Source organism: Mya arenaria, chromosome 16 (genome assembly GCF_026914265.1).
Source record: "Mya arenaria isolate MELC-2E11 chromosome 16, ASM2691426v1".
Lineage (NCBI taxonomy): Eukaryota > Metazoa > Mollusca > Bivalvia > Myida > Myidae > Mya > Mya arenaria.
In genome coordinates, this window is record NC_069137.1 from 42,972,974 (window position 1) to 42,990,352 (window position 17,379).

The following is a 17,379-nucleotide window of genomic DNA, read 5'->3' on the forward strand; positions in this document are numbered from 1 at the left end:
TGCAATTGGCCCCCATGTGAGATGTTTGTTATCTTTAAACCTGTGTCTAAATAAGCCCTCTCTTCGATGTTTGATATATGAATGTCCTGTTCTACTAAGGCCTTATTCTGGTATGTTAAATTTCCTTACCTCTTGGCATAAATGGATCAAACTCTAGTTTGATATTTTTACTCTACCTGACAACCTTACCTGACAAATGCTAATTTAGAAAGAGCCATGTATATTAAGAGTATCTCAATGCTCAGAAATTGAAGCAGAAAAGTGAATCAGACCTGATACAGTTATTAAAAATATAGAATGTGTTTCTTTTGATATTAATTAGAAGATGCGTTGCAAATTGAGAGAGAAAGAGAGAGAGAGAGAGAAACAGCGAGAGACAGAGAAAGAGAGAGAGAGAGTGTTCGTTGTTCGAAGTATATGGCTTTGTTGAAAGTGTCGCTATGGCATTCAACTTGAACATAGCATGCGCATTGGCCGATATAAGGTTTCCTGATCGTCTTACGCCACGTTGGAAGCAAAGTCTTACATTGATAAGTTCAATATATATTCCCTTGGTCTAAATCAGCCTTATAAAGAAAATACATAAATCTACTATGTTTGAAGCTCTTACCCTAAGATATCCTTCGTAAAAACTTTGAATGCAACGATTATTATGCAGACTATATAATTTCATTATATTTCGTTTTCAAAATATGTAATTTTGTAATACATGTGTTTACATAAAATATGAAATTTGAACTAATTTACATACATAAAAATAAATTAAAGATAACTTCCCTTGCCTGTGGGTTTTAACTCATAATGATTGTTTAATCAGAGGTGAATGATTATAATTAGAAGTTAAACAAAATATAATTGTTTCGGATATGGAGAAAAGCCGTAAGTTTTACATTTCTTAAAGGAACATTATTTGATAGTAAAATAAGCAAAAATTGTGTTTATACTGGCGGGGGGTGATGAAATCAAGTATCACACTCGAGTCTGGTTCCTGGTAATTAAGTAGTACTAATTTCAATTATAGAGGCTAAGGGAAAGCACCCTTGTAGGGATAGACCTTTAAAGTTTTGAGGTAGAGTCTGACTACTACACCACGAGACCACTTTCATTTTCATTCACATATGTAATAAATACAAAACCTTTTGTGTCGTTGATGTAAACACATATATGTTCATACAGTTTCTAAGTATTGATCATAGAAGTACTTGGGGTTTAACTATTATTTTGTTATTATTTTTATTATTACGTTTTCTCAAGTTAATGCATTCTTTTTGTTAAGATTTACCATTTACGTTTTTAACTTATTCGGGATTGTTGGAATAAGAGTGAGGTTGTGCACACAAACTGGTTACCCCCCCCCCCCTCCCCCAGTAAATTTACTAAACACACCTAGTGTTTTATATAGTATATATGTACTGTGTTGTTTGTGGAGTTTCTTTGCTGCTGTTCCATGTTTCTGGTTTGTGACTGTTTGTTTTTGTGTTCTATGTCTTTGGCGTTTGCCCTGTGACATTAAACGGGGTTATTGTTTTAACTTTCGGCTTGTTTCTGTATTTTTTCATATGAATATTGATAATGCTCAAATTATGTTCTGTGATTTCACTGTATTTTATGAACATATGTTTTTGTATGATAACGATACAATACCAGCAATGGTCAATTCTGTTTTTGTTTGTATATCCGAATTTATTGTTACTGCACTCAGTCTGTTTCTTATTTAATTTAGTGCAGTTATCGTTTTGGTATTCAATCAAATATGTTGGCACTGTTATACAACTACTTCAGAGAGAATGGGGAGGTAAACATCGAGTGAGAGAGAGAGAGAGAGAGAGAGAGAGAGAGAGAGAGAGAGAGAGAGAGAGAGAGCGGACAAGAGAGATAGAATGAGAGAGAGAGAGAGGGGGGGGGGGGGAGAGAGAGAGAGAGAGGGTTTGTTACGATAGTTAAGAAATATATATTTATAAAGGTGTTGTCATGAGTTAGAAGGCCAACGTTGCGATAATGATATATGTAAGGCCCCCTAAGCGTTGTTCAGAGTGCCCATAACTTTGTTTAAGGCATTACAACCGTTATCGTGAGCGTTTTCGATGTACATAAACATGGTTCCTGCTCTGTTGTCCGAAGCTTTACTTAAGATCGTTTCAAATTTTTCCTGTAGATTAACTGGAGCATTTACGTGGTTGTTGCCCTGTTCGTCGTTCGAATATTGTTTATTGCTTTTTTGGAAGCGTCGCTCTGGCATTCGACTTGAACATAACGCATATTCACTTATATAGAGTCTCATGATCGTCTTAAGCCATGTTGGAAGTGAACGCTTAGAATGTCCCTTATTTTAACGCGCGTTGCCTCGAGCAATAACATGAGCGTTGTCTTGTTTGTTGGTCAAAGCAATGTTTGGGTCTTGTATGAAGCCTTGTCCCGAGCGTAAACGTGAAAGTTGTCGGAAGTACTGCCCAAAGTTTAATGCTTATTTTATCTTGAACATTCTCCCAATCGTATCTTCGTGCATTGACGTTAGTTCTTCAACATTGTATGAACCATGATTTAGAGCATTAACGGACCAATGCCCCGAATATAAGGTAAGGTGTTGCCCTGTTTGTTGCTCAAGTTACTTACTCTGCCTTTGCGGAAACGGTGCTTAAGTGGTATCCTGTTGATGTCAGAAAAGGTGTCTTGACCGTTAACCTAGCACCATCTTGTGAAAACGTTGTTCTGTACAAATTGCAGACGTTGAATTTGCCGAACGCTTCCATTTCAGTAAAAACACAATAAATGATGTGGTGTTGGTTGGTCTTACTCTTTGATGTTTGATGAATGAATCTCTGTGTGTAATTGCGCCCCAATCTGTGGGGTTTGCATTTGAACCATTTAGTCTAGTTTATCCCCTCACAGGACAAATAAATGGTCCCACTCTGTGAGATTTGATATCATTATGTCTATGTCTAAACATGTACATCTCTTGGATGCTTGATATCTAAGCATTTGAGTCTAAATGAGCCCCACTCTGGAATGTTTGCATGTTTTCCTCTGTGTCAAAATGGGCTCCATTAATTGGCCATTTTCTGTGAGAGTTTAAAATTGTATCTGTTGGTCTAAAAAGATCCCTACCTGTTAGGCTTGATATATTTACCCTTGAGACTAAATGGACCTTTCTCTGGGATGATTGTTATTCTTACGTCTGAGTCTAAATAAGACCAAGTTTTGTTGGATACCCGTACCTTTGGGTTAACATATGCCACACTCTGGGGTGTTCCATACCATAACCCCTAAATATGGATGGGCTCATGTCTTGGATAATTAATACTTTTATCGATAGGTCTAAATGGTCTTCGCTCTGGAATGTTCAAAATCTTATTACCTGTGTCAAAAAGCCCTAGTCTGAAATGTTTCATATGTTTACCATGTGCCCAAATGGGCCTCACTCTGTGATGTTTGATATTATTACCCCTTTTGTGTAAATGGGCCCAACTTTGTTTATTTCTTCACGTCAGTAATAAATGGACTGCAATCTGGGATGTTTGATACCTATACCCAATGATCCAAAGGGTTCTTATTGATTTAAATGGATCCCATACTGAGATGTAGGATAGTTTACCACTGTGTCTATTACATAGGTCTGTGATGATTGATATTTTTTACCACTTGGTTCAAATGGGTGCTATTCTGGGATGGTTTTAATTTTCCCCTATATCTATATTCGCTTTTATCCACGGTTGTTAATAATATACCCGTCGAATTATGTCAGCTCCGTTCTCGCGAGTTGGATGTTTTCCCCTGGGTCTAAATTGGCCCCGCTCAATGCCGTTTGATATTGTCACTTTGGTCAAATGGGTCCCACTCTGTGATGTTTCATATCGTACCACTTTATCCTTATACCCTTGGTTCCAAATGGGTCCCACTCTGTAAAGTTTGATATTTACCCCTGGATCTAAATGGGCCCTAATCTGGAATGTATAGTATCTTTACCTCAGGTTTAAGTTTGATTATTTTCCCCTGGGTCAAGCACGGCCCCATTTAATGCTGTTTGATAATTTTACCCTTTGGTTCGAATGAGAACAGCTGAGCAATTCATAATATGATACCCCTGGATTTTAATGGGTTCAACTCTCTGATGTTTGATATTTTACCCCTTGGGTCCAAATGTGCCCCACCCTGTGATGATTGATATTTTTACACTTGGGTCCAAATCGGCCCCACCCTGTGATGATTGATATATTTACACTTGGGTCCAAATGTGCCCCACCCTGTGATGATTGATATTTTTACACTTGGGTCCAAATGTGCCCCACCCTGTGATGATTGATTTTTTACACTTGGGTCCCAATCGGCCCTACCCTGTGATGTTTTGTATTTTACACTTGGGTCTAAATTGGCCTTACCCTGGAATGCCAGATAGTTTACCCCTGGATCTAAATTGGCCCCTTCTAAGATGTTTGAATTGTTTACCCTTGAATTCAAATGGGCCCTCTATGATGTTTGATATTTTTACCCTTTGTTTCAAATCAGACCCACTGTGTGATTGCTTGATAGTATACCCCTGGATCTAAATGGGTTCAACTCTGTGATGATTGATATTTTACACTTGTGTCCAAATGGGCCCCAACCTGTGATATTTGATATTTTTACACTTGTGTCCAGATGGGCCCCAACCTGTGATATTTGATATTTTTACACTTGTGTCCAAATTGGCCATACTCTGGAATGCTAGATAATTTATCCCTGGATCTAGATTGGCCTCCTCTTAGATGTTTGAATTTTTTACCCTTGGGTTCAAATGGGCCCTACTCTATGATGTTTAATATTTAACCTGGATGTACATTGGCGCCACTCTGGGGTGTTTGCTATTTTACTCATTGATCCAAATGTACTGATCTCTTGAATGTCAGATAATTTACCCCTGGACTCAATTGTACTCATAGTTGTAGGAAGTCTGAAATTATCTGATCTGAAATATACTTATGAAGTCTTAGATGATAAGTGATAGCTATTTTCTTGTCTAGAATTAATAACTAAATGGCCTAACTCTGAGATTTACTTCACGAAACGTCGACTGCAATGAATATTACACAGAACTATGAATTTAATTTTATTTACACTTTCACTAATTTACAAAACTTGATATACATGAGATTAAATAAAATACACTACTTGAACAATTTTACGTACATTACTGTAAATGTATGATCGCTTCCGTGGCCAGTGGGTTTCAACTGATAGCTACTTGAATAATAATTGTATATTTATACTTTCACCACATGTAATAAAATATAAATATTTAGGAAATGGAGAAAACATGTAAGTTTATTTTTTTTTTTCGTTGTCAAATAATATTTTCAATTTCTATTTTACTTATGTAAAAGTAGGATAAAACATTTCCTCATTTCTAATTTTCATCAGTTATGCAATAATCAATATCGATTCCGTTTCAAGTACTGATATTTAATTTGAAGGTTACTCCTCGCTGAGATCGAAATCTTAACATTGACAATTCAATCACTTTAACCTAAGAAATTGTTCGTGTTTTATGCCTATTTTCATTATTGTGTTATGCATATGCTTAAGATGTTTCCCAAATATACAAGTGTTTATACTTTATGATACTGATATAATACCAATATTTGTCTATGGCTTTTTGATCCTTCTGCCAAACTTTCCCTCTTTCATAAAAGTGCAAATTTCGTTTTGGTAATTCAAAATAAACATATACCACAACAGTATACAACGAGTAATAATCAAAAATGAGTGAACGCCAAATAGTTCCTAATCATCATCATCATCATCATGAGCAGCAGCTGCAGCAGCATCAACAACATCATCATCATCGTCATCGTCATCATCATCATCATCATCATCATCGCCATCATCGTCAACTTAATCATAATCATAATTATAAACATTACCACAACCAAGGAGTTTGAACTCAAATTAAAGTTAATATATTTTCCGTGAAATACTGTTGAGCTAACCTGGCTAAATGTAAGAGTTTGCATCGTCATAACTAATTTCATGATTTTTTTTATGTTGCTAGTATTGCAATTCTACGTCGTAAGATAATCACTATTAATATTACTTTGTCGTTTAAACTTTTGTGCCATCATTATTAGATATACTTCTCCGAACAGTTTTTGGCAAATATCTATTTTTTTGCCCGTTACAAGAAAGTATACCGTTGTAATAAAACTACTTTTTGTTATTGAAACCATATTCTTTAACATTTCTCTATTTAACCCACTTGATAGTAGAAGGATGTTTTCGTTTCATTAAACTCAATATTGTGGTGGGGCTACACTTCACTGGTATTTCTTTGTCATAAATTGTAATTGTATTGTATAACGCGCAACCTTACGTAGCGTGACGTCGCGGCGTTAGGTCCTAACGTCGACGTCACTTCTGTTGTATTGTATATAATTTTCATATCTGACACGACGTGTTATTTCTTACTCCGTCTTCCAAAGACATTTTGGGGCCGTGACCAGTATTAATGGTTAGGCTAATTTGATGGGTGCTCTGTTATGATTGTGTTTTTTCTGGTGTGTTTTATCCGATTCGGTCTTAAGTTCATTGTCGTTTGTGTTCTTGCTTATGACTTTACACATAGTTTAGTAATATATACAATATGAGTTTTCTTCACAAATTTGGTGTTCGTTTTTTTCTGTAAGAGGACACTTTTGAAGAAAAAAGCTGTATCTGAGTTATACGACGATAAGTGTGTTGCATTTATAAGTGTGCAAATAAATGCATTTATACTTAAAAATACAGATTTATAAATAACGTTTTAGTTGATGTGTTTTTAGTGCGACTTATACACGTGTTGCTGGTGCTGTTGGTTTACACAGTGACCACAATTGACGGAAAACATCAAACAAATGCACAAAGAAGATGTGTGTCCGCAAGGAAAAACTACTTCAATTTATTAAAGACCACAAGTAAGTTATTCGCTCATGTTGTTGATTCAAGTTAAGTTGCCTGTATTATAGGAGCATTGGAAGGGTTGTCGTCGTTGTCGGTTAATCGGTGATTGTCTTAGTGCAAAAAGTGTTAGTTAAAAATATCATAGGTCATCTGGGAGAAATCATCTCACAAAACAAAGTATCGGTCTAGGGAATTAATTGTTAGACTTATAAAAAACATTTATGTTTACCTCTCAGTTTCGTATAAGAAGCCCTTTTTCTTGCTATTTTATACTTACTAATATCGACCATCGTTATACTTATATTATCAAGATACATACTTACCAATTGGTGTAAACTTTGTTTGAGCATTATTTACTTTACAACAGTTGTGAAGAAAGTTATGATATATTATACTAAGTCACTCTCGTTCTCACAATGTTGAGTGAGAGGGAAAATCGGAGTACCCGGAGAAAACCCACTTGTCCGGCTTGGTGACCACTTACCAAACTCACATGTGCCCAGGCCTGGAATCGAACTCGGGTCGCTTTGGAGAGAAGCGAGTACGCTTACCACCGCGCAATTCTATAAAGTTTAGGAGTATATAGAGTAAACATACACACTTGATAATGCATGTCCATTGCACATATAGTGAATTGTTTATACTGTGAAGTGATTTCTCTCCCATAGAGGCTTGCAGTACTGGGACCTACGTGTGTGAGAAGGCGAACGGTGGAAACCTCAGCTGTATTCAGAAAGAATTTCTCTGCGATGGTGAAAGACATTGCCCGAATGGCGACGACGAAACCAACTGTGGTTCGTAGGGCTACATCTTATATTTCATTAACTTATTTCGCGAGTAGATAAGTCTTCATGTAATCGGTAGTAACTAAGTCACACTTGTGGCATTCCGAGTTCATATTATGTTTCTTTGACATATTTTTTTATGCTTTACGGTACACATTGTCATAAACATTAAAACACACACTTGTATGTTGCCATTTTGCATATATATAACTTCACCTTGAGCATTAATTGCTAAATATCGTATTCCCTAGATCTAAACTTTCGTCGTTTAGTTCACCTTTGACATTGATTGCTAAATGTCGTATTCCCTGGACTGAATCTGCATTCTCTTATTTAAAATGATTTTGAACTTGACTGTTTAAATTCGAATTGTGTGAATTTTGATTTCCATTTTCTTCCTGTAGTTCGTCTTAAACATGGACTGTTAAATTTCGTGTTGCCTGGTACATGATTTCCAATTATACCGAAAAAGAACGGAGGACACATTACATGTCGATCTTTTTTTGGAAATTGCAAAATAAAATAAATAGTCCATAAACTGACCAATAAAGCTCGTAGTTTCGAAATAAATACTATAACTATTCAGAAATGTTAACTCGAAAAAGCTACCGTACGGTAAGTGCTTAGATAACATGGCCAAATTATGAATAATTAAACCTTTGATATTCAAAATCATTGCAGAGCCTGTTTGCCGCAGTGGCGAATACAAGTGTGAAAGCGGACAATGTGCTACATTCTGTAACGGAACGTCCGAATGTGATGGTGGAGACGACGAGGATCGGTGTGGTATGTAGATGGCATTACATATCATTTAAGGAATGAAATGCGTGATTGATGTCATTATCAGGATATGATCGCAGTTGGGCTGGCAAAAGTCTCCATTTTAGGAAAGAAATGCGTGATTAATATCATTATCGGGGTACGAACGCAGTTGGGAGGACTCCGCGTACTTTGACCAGCCCAAATAAGCTCACCAGATAATAACATCAATCACGCAATTCATCACTTATAGTTACACCAATAGGTTATCATTTCATTTAAGAATTGTTAAAAAAGTACTTCATTTCATTTAAGAAAACCTAACAGGCCATGCTGATGCATGATTTGGCCATGCTCGAAATTCTTATATTGCCAGGCAAAGTACCCGTATTGAACTCTTTTTTGTATTTACATCACACAATTACCCCCCTTGTTGAAGACCGATGTCTGTAGCATCACGGAACCCTTGTCTTGAGGCAATATTTAAAGTCTAAATTAATTATTTCTCGCCTTAAATAGCACCAAAAATGTTGTTTACACAGCATTAAAAATAATGATGCACTCTCCTAAGATCTATTTAAAAAAACAATTTCACCATTAACATACTATGAATCACTGCGCGCGTATCCATGACATTCATGACTTTTCACATATCTATCCGCAATTTATTTTCACTACGCACAAAAACGTTCCAGCAAAAATGCATTTTAATTTTGTTTTGTTTAACTGAGGTGGGAGAAAATGCATCTAACATAGGCGCTCGCGCAGTGTGTTCTTCGGAAACTCGATAAACTTCGTTTCCGCAAAACACCACAAGGTTGGGTTGGGATGAACCTATCTTACACTTTAGGCCTTGAAAGATACTAACAATATATTCAGACAGATTGCGATGGCAGTAGTGAGAAGATTAAAGTTTTAGGTTTAAAGCCCTTTAGACCAATGTCCTTTGGTATAATCTACTCAAACTATAAGCTTAAAGTACGCTGCCATCTGTAATGAACATACTGGCTGCAATGGTGGGTATGGGAAATTTTTTGTTGTAGGTTTAAAGTCAAATAGGCAAAGGCAATTTTATTGTGATGTGAACGAGGTCCGTTCTGTAATAACAGTCCATGTGGTATCCATATAAATGATTCAGTTATTACAGCCTGTGCTATGAACGAGATACGCTGTGAAAACGGTACATGCAATGTCTATATAAGTGATCTATTTATTGCGATGTGAACGAGTTTCACCGTGATAACAGTACATATGATATCTATATAAGTGATACATTTATATGAGCTTGCGGTGTTACCGAGTAACGCTGTTAAAACGGTCTATGTGATATCTCTATAAGTGATTCTTTAATTACAGCTTGCAGTGTGAACGAGTTTCGCTGTGATAATGGTACATGTGTACCTCGGTGCAATGGCAATGCTGAATGTGACTCCGGCGCGGATGAGGAAAACTGCCGTAAGAAAACTCGAATTTATCTTCTTGCCGAAGAAGCGTCCCCAATTGCCAAGTGGCCCCTTACTAGACTTACTACAATTTTACAAAATATTGACCCAATTATTTAGTTGGCAAAGGGGAGTAGTTTGCAAAAAGAGTCCACTGTTTACCTAGCATTGTTAGATAAAACTATGGTTTACCTATTTAACATAGTCCAAGCGAAGACACGAGTTTATGAGATGATTATTATGAAGCTTTTTTTGTTAAACTATACATTTACGAGCGGGTTTCACGAATATATCAAGAACAAGAATTCCGTTTTTCCAATTACAAGTTAACGAATTCACAATCATTATGGTAATAAGATTTATACTATTTTCATTCTTTGAAATTGTATCAACGAGAATGTCATAAAGGGAGACAAATTTTAAAAACCCGTCATTTTAAAAAAAACCCAAAAACCTAGCGAATGATTTCCTACATTTGAAAGCGATTAAGTAGTAATACCTTTACATATTGATACATATTATCGAAACACGTTTAAGTGCAGATAAGTTTAGGTAAACACAAGGTCGATGTATTATGAGTCACGCCAGAGGGTTCAATTAAATCACGAAAATTCGAAACGCTGCATAATGTTCAAGAAATAAGGATAGATTTGATCTAAGTCAACTTTGAGAATCCTTGCATTTGTCTTTTAAGATCTCAATTGTCTCGTTGAACATTCCAAGGTGGTAATCCGAACAAGTAAAACAAAACATTACGCATTTTTGTCTGTCTGTGTATATTTGTACAGTGTATGCCTCATGTTTGTGAATACAAGGCTTTAATCTTGTGTCATGAAACAGTTTTTAACAACTGTGACTTCTCTTATGGTTTCATTGCGTCATTAATGTTTTACACAGCATATTTACGATTTGACCTGTACATTCTAGCTTGTCCCAGCGGCCGTGTGAGATGTTCTAATGGTACATGTGCTATGAAGTGTGATGGGGCGCGAGAATGCCCGGATGGATCAGACGAAGCCGGCTGTCAAAAAGGTGAATTGACTTTAGATTTCGTGACACGATTTTGTCTTTGTAATACAGGCGAATTAATTTTATAGGTCATGTCACGAATGTCACTCTTGGCACAACCGTGTATCTGTCAAGCAAGTGATACTACTTAATATTTGTTGACACTCCAGTCTCTCCTTCTTACAAGTGAATTCACTTCATATCTATTGACGAGACCGTCTCTTTGTAATACAGGTGATTTTAATTATATTTCTTGACAAGACCGTCTCTTTGTCATATAGGGGAATACGATTTAGATTGCTTGGCCAGACCGTCATTCTGTCATACAAGGGAATATAATTAAGATTTATTGAAAATACCGTTTTTCTATCATACAGGGGAATGTACTTAATATTTTATGACAAGACCGTCTCTCTATCAAACAGGGGAATGTACTACATATTTCATGACAAGACCGTCTCTCTGTCATACAGAGGGATATTCGTTATATTTCTTGGCAAGACCGTCTTTGTGTCATACAGAGGAGTATACTTTAAATTTCTTGACAAGACCGTCTCCCTGTCATACAGGGGAATATACTTTAGATTTCATGACAAGATCGTCGCTTTGTCATACAGGTGAATTTACTTTAAGTATCTTGACCAGACCGTCTCTCTGTCATACAGGGGAATATTTTATACTTTTTGATAAATCCGTCTCTCTGTCATACAGGGGAATATACTTTAGATTTCTTGACACGATTATCGCTCTGTCATACAGGTGAATATTCCTTAAGTATCTTGACCAGACCGTCTCTCTGTCACACGTGGGAATATACTTTAGATTTCTGGACAATACCGTCTCTCTGTCATACAGGGGAACATACTTTAGATTTCCTGACAAGACCGTCACTCTGTCATACAGGGGAATGTACTTTCTATATCTTGACAAGACCGTTGCTCTGTCATATAAAGGAATATACTTTATATATCTTGACAAGATCGTCTTTCTGTCACACAGGGGAAAATACTTTCAATTTGTTGACAAGACCGTCGCTCTGTCAAACAGGTGAATATACTTTATATATCTTGACAAGACCGGCTCTCTATCATACGGGGGAAAGTACTGTATACTTCTTGACAAATCCGTCTCTCTGTTATACAGTGAAAAATACTGTAGACTTCTTGACAAATCCGTGTCTCCGTCATACAGGGGAATATATTTTAAAATTCTTGACACGACCGTCTCTCTGTCATACAGGGGAATATACTTTAGATTTCTTGACCAGACCGTCGCTCTGTCATACAGGGGAATATACTTTAAGTATCATGACCAGACCGTCTCTCTGTCATACAGGGAATATACTTTAGATTTCATGACAAGATCGTCGCTCTGTCATACAGGTGCATATACTTTAAGTATCATGACCAGACCTCTGTCTCTCTTTGTCATACAGGGGAATGTACTTTATACTTCTTGATAAACCCGTCTCTCTGTCATACAGGGGTTATACTTTATAGTTCTTGACAAGAGCGTCTCTCTGTCATACAGGGGATTATACTTTAGATATCTTGACACGATTATCGCTCTGTCATACAGGTGAATATTCCTTAAGTATCTTGACCAGACCGTCTCTCTGTCACACTTGGGAATACACAATATATATCTTGACAAGACCGTCGCTCTGTCATACAGGGGAATATACTTTATATATCTTGACAATACTTTTTATTGTCATACAGGTGAATATACTTTAAATTTCTTGTCTTGACAAGACCGTCGCTCTGAAATATAGGGGAATATACTTTAGCTATCTTGACACGTTTTGGTTGATGTACGGCTTGTTGAGCCAATAGTGTGTGAAATCATTACGACGAATTACCTCACATGTTGGGTGACATACGCCTTGTTGTGCCAATAGTGTGTGAAATCATTACGACGAATTACCTCACATGTTGGGTGACATACGCCTTGTTGAGCCAATAGTGTGAAATCGTTACGACGAATTACCTCACATGTTGGGTGACATACGCCTTGTTGAGCCAATAGTGTGTGGAGTCATGACGACGAATTAACTCACATGTATGATAATGCACGGCTTGTTGAGGCAATAGTGTGTGGAGTCATGGCGACGAATTATTTCGCATCTTCGATAATGCATGAGGTATTGCGACAGAGTGTTCGGAATCATGAAGACGAATTATCACTGGGCTTGTTGCAACATGGATAAAGAGAAGAATTACCTTAAATGTTTGGATGACGCAATGCTTGTTGCATCACAGTCTGAGGTGTTTTCGAACAAAGGACTACACATTTTGGTTAATGCACGACATGTTTACAAATTACCTCATTTTCTGTGACACGCGGATGAACACTACATTACGTGTGAAGTCATGGTGTCGTTATTACACCCTCTGTTCTGATATGCACGGCATGGTGACAATTAACCTCTCATATTTGAGACCCACGTAGTGCTACGACATTGAATGCGGAGTAATGACGTCAACCTCATTTGTTGGGTGACGCTCGGGATTTTGTGGCAAAGTGTGCAGCGTCAATGCGAAAAATGGCCTTATATCGTAAGTGTCTCACAATATGTTACAACACAGTGTGCAGAGGACTGTCGACAAATGTCTTCACAGTTTGGGTGACGCCCGCCTTGTTGTGACAAAATGAACAGAATTATGTAAAAAATTACAATGACTTAACTGGGTGAAAGCAATATAATTTTGTGTAGTTCACGGCATTGTGACCAATTACCTAACATTTTCCTATACCTTGGCATTTTTTGTGACATTGAGTGCGGAATACTGCTAACACATTGCCACACGTTGTGCATGATGCTAGGCATGGTGACAAATAACCTCACTTGTTGCAATTTAATATATGGAGTCATTACGTCGAATAACCACTTACTTTGTGTAATGCACGGCATGGTTACCAAATACCTTACTTGTTGCTATTTAATATATGGAGTCATGGCGTGGAATTACCACTTCCTTTGTGTAATGCACGACATGGTTACCAATTACCTAACTTGTTGCTATTTAATATATGGAGTCATGGCGTGGAATTACCACTTTCTTTGTGTAATGCACGGCATGGTTACCAATTACCTAACTTGTTGCTATTTAATATATAGAGTCATGGCGTGGAATTACCACTTCCTTTGTGTAATGCACGGCATGGTTACCAAATACCTAACTTGTTGCAATTTAATATATGGAGTCATGGCGTGGAATTACCACTTCCTTTGTGTAATGCACGGCATGGTTACCAAATACCTTACTTGTTGCTATTTAATATATGGAGTCATGGCGTGGAATTACCACTTCCTTTGTGTAATGCACGGCATGGTTACCAAATACCTAACTTGTTGTTATTTAATATATGGAGTCATGGCGTGGAATTACCACTTCCTTTGTGTATATACCATCAGAAAATGTATATTTTACGTCCTTTTTGAGTGTCGCCTGGCTAATTGTGGCATAGTACTCGAAGTTATAGAGACTAAGTGCGCGGAGTCTTGTTGACAAAAAAAATAAAAACTTGATTGACGCATGACTTGTTGCAACTTCGCAGCTATGACGTCAAATATGACATGACATGATGGTGTGCGAACTTATTGCAACATGGCGTGCGCAGCTATGACGTCAAATGACGCATGACTTGTTGCAACTTGGTGTGAGCAGCTATGACGTCAAATGATGCATGGCTCGTTTCAACACGCTATGCGCAGCTATAACGTCAAATGAAACATGGCTCCGTGCACCATGTTGTTAGCAGCTAAATGTCAAATGACGCATGTCCTTTTTCAACACGGTGGGAGCAGCTTTGACTGTTGGATCATGGTTTGTTGCAACCTGGTGCTTGAATCTATGACGCATTGCTTGATGCTATATATTGTGCGCAGCTTTGGCGTCAAATGGCGCATTGCTTGTTGCAATATGTTGTGCGCAGCTTTGACGTCAAATGAAGCATGACTTGTTGCAACATGGTGTGCGTAGCCATGACTTCAAATGATGCATTGCGTATTGAAAGATCGTGTGCGCAGCTATGAAGTCAAATGATGCATTGCGTATTGAAAGATCGTGTGCGCAGCTATGAAGTCAAATGATGCATTGCGTATTGAACGATCGCATGAGCAACTATGAAGTCAAATGATGCATTGCGTATTGAAAGATCGTGTGAGCAGCTATGAAGTCAAATGATGCATTGCGTATTGAAAGATCGTGTGCGCAGCTATGAAGTCAAATGATGCATTGCGTATTGAAAGATCGTGTGCGCAGCTATGAAGTCAAAAGACGTATTGCATGTTGCAACATGATGTGCGCAGCTATAATGTCAAATGAAGCATAGCTTGTTGCAACTTGGTGTGAGCAGTTACGACGTCAAATCATGCATGGCTCGTTTCAACTTGTTGTGCGCAGCTATAATGTCAAATACCGCAAAGCTTGTTGCAACATGGTGTGTGCTGTTCTATCGTAAAATGACACATGAACTTATATCGCCTATTAGGTAACTAGATTTTCTTGTTACTAGAGTTGAATATCTAAATTAAAGAATGACGCCTGGATGAGTAAAATTTGAACACTATTGAAATTTAAGTTACAAACTAGACTAGTAATGGGTTGTCAACATTCAACTTTTAGATAACTTGTCAAGAGAAGTCAACCATTACAGCTATTGTAGTCAAAAGGTTGCCAGAGGGCGGTCAACATTAACATTATGGACTGCTTGTAATGACAAGTTGAGCATTACAACTATTGTAATTTCAAGGTTGCCAGAGGGCGGACAACATTCAACTTATAGGTTGCTTGTCTAGACAAGTGAAACGAAACCACTATTGTAATTTGAAGGTTGCCAGAAGGCGGTCAACATTTTATTTATAGATTGCTTGTCTGGACAAGTGAAACGTAACCACTATTGTAATTTGAAGGTTGCCAGAGGACTATCAACATTTAATTTATAAATTGCTTGTCTGGGGAAGTGAAACGTATCCACTATTGTAATTTAAAGGTTGCCAGAGGGCGGTCATCATTTAACTCATGGATTGTTGTCTGGACATGTGAAACGTAACCATTATTGCAATTTAAAGGTTGCCAGAGGGCGGTTAACATTTAACTTTTAGATTGCTTGTATGGATAAATGAAGCATTACTACTATTGTAATTATAAATAGTTGCAAGAGGGGGGGGGGGCAACATTCATCTTATTGATTTCTCTCTCTTAAAAGATTGGCAGAGGGCTGTCAATATTCAACTTATAGATTGCGCGTATGGAAACGTGAAACATCTCAACTATTCTAATGAAAAGGTTGGCAGAGGATGGTCAACATTCATCTCATAGATGAGGCGTAGCAAGTATTCTAATACATATGTTGCCTGCTACTCCATTTACTCGTGTTAAACATTTAACTTTCAGACTGCGCGCCTACACAAGTGAAGTGCTCAAGTGGGCAATGCGCTACTCTCTGTAACAGGGACGTTGAATGTACGGACATGAACGATGCTGTGAAAGACGAAGGTACGGAAAGCAGTATTTTATTTCGAGCATGTAAAACCGAATTTATTTCATTGTCTCCAGCGCTTTATTGAAGTATAATTGTTTCCGACAGTGAGTTTACCGAAGTATAAATTCACTGTTTTAATACGGTTAATCCGAACGTCTGTATGTGTCGTTACGGCCAATTAGAACGTCTGCATGTGCCGGTACGGCCGATTAGAACGTTTGTTTGTGTCCATACGGCCAATGAGAACGTTTGTATGTGTCGGTACGGTCAATGAGAACGTTTGTATGTGTCGGTACGGACAAAAAGAACGTTTGTATGTGTCGGTACGGACAAAAAGAACGTTTGTATGTGTCGGTACGGCCAAACAGAACGTTTGTTTGTGTCGGTACGGCCAACCAGCGGCCATACAAAGACAATAAAGATTGCCACAACAACATATGATCACACGTAAAAGTTGTGAGAAATGCTTCTAATAATATTTAATTATCTGAAATATCAAGGGAAATATAACGCTTATAAACATCAGAACGCCATTCTCCAATAATTTGAATTTCATCAGCATTAACATTATTTTTGAAAGGTAAGGTAGCAAATCCACGTCTAAAAGAATGAGAAGAATATAACGAAGAATCTAGTCCAATTTCCCCCAAAATATAACGTAATTTCTTGAAATGTTATAAATCTTCTCAAATTAACGATGCGATCCGCTTTTAAACTTTTAAACCAAAAACAGAATGAAGATAAGTAAAGAAAAGACCATGAAGAAAATTTGAGTTCACGCCAAAAATAAAAATATTAACCAATCAAAACTTGTTACTCTACGAAGAAAGTAGTTCCAAAATAAAGATAAAAAACTAGACAAATCGGCAAAGACAAAACGGTAACCTTCATCCAAATAATTAAGATATTTTAGAGCCAAAATAAACTAGAAGATGGTCGTACAACACGGACGTGGATAAGCCGTCTTAGAATCATGTTTAAAGATA

The 17,379-nt window shown here is 37.3% G+C and overlaps 1 protein-coding gene across 1 annotated transcript in view; it reads left to right on the plus strand.

Moving 5' to 3' along the window:
* The first annotated feature begins 325 nt into the window (after nucleotides 1-325).
* The window catches only part of LOC128221674 (very low-density lipoprotein receptor-like), a 32,015-nt gene continuing 14,961 nt past the window's right edge, over nucleotides 326-17,379 (plus strand). The window contains exons 1-7 of the mRNA XM_052930273.1: nucleotides 326-413; nucleotides 6,792-6,923; nucleotides 7,578-7,703; nucleotides 8,376-8,480; nucleotides 9,810-9,908; nucleotides 10,823-10,927; nucleotides 16,306-16,407. Of these exons, the coding sequence (XP_052786233.1) occupies nucleotides 326-413; nucleotides 6,792-6,923; nucleotides 7,578-7,703; nucleotides 8,376-8,480; nucleotides 9,810-9,908; nucleotides 10,823-10,927; nucleotides 16,306-16,407 (757 nt within the window). The remainder of the gene's footprint in view (nucleotides 414-6,791; nucleotides 6,924-7,577; nucleotides 7,704-8,375; nucleotides 8,481-9,809; nucleotides 9,909-10,822; nucleotides 10,928-16,305; nucleotides 16,408-17,379) is intronic.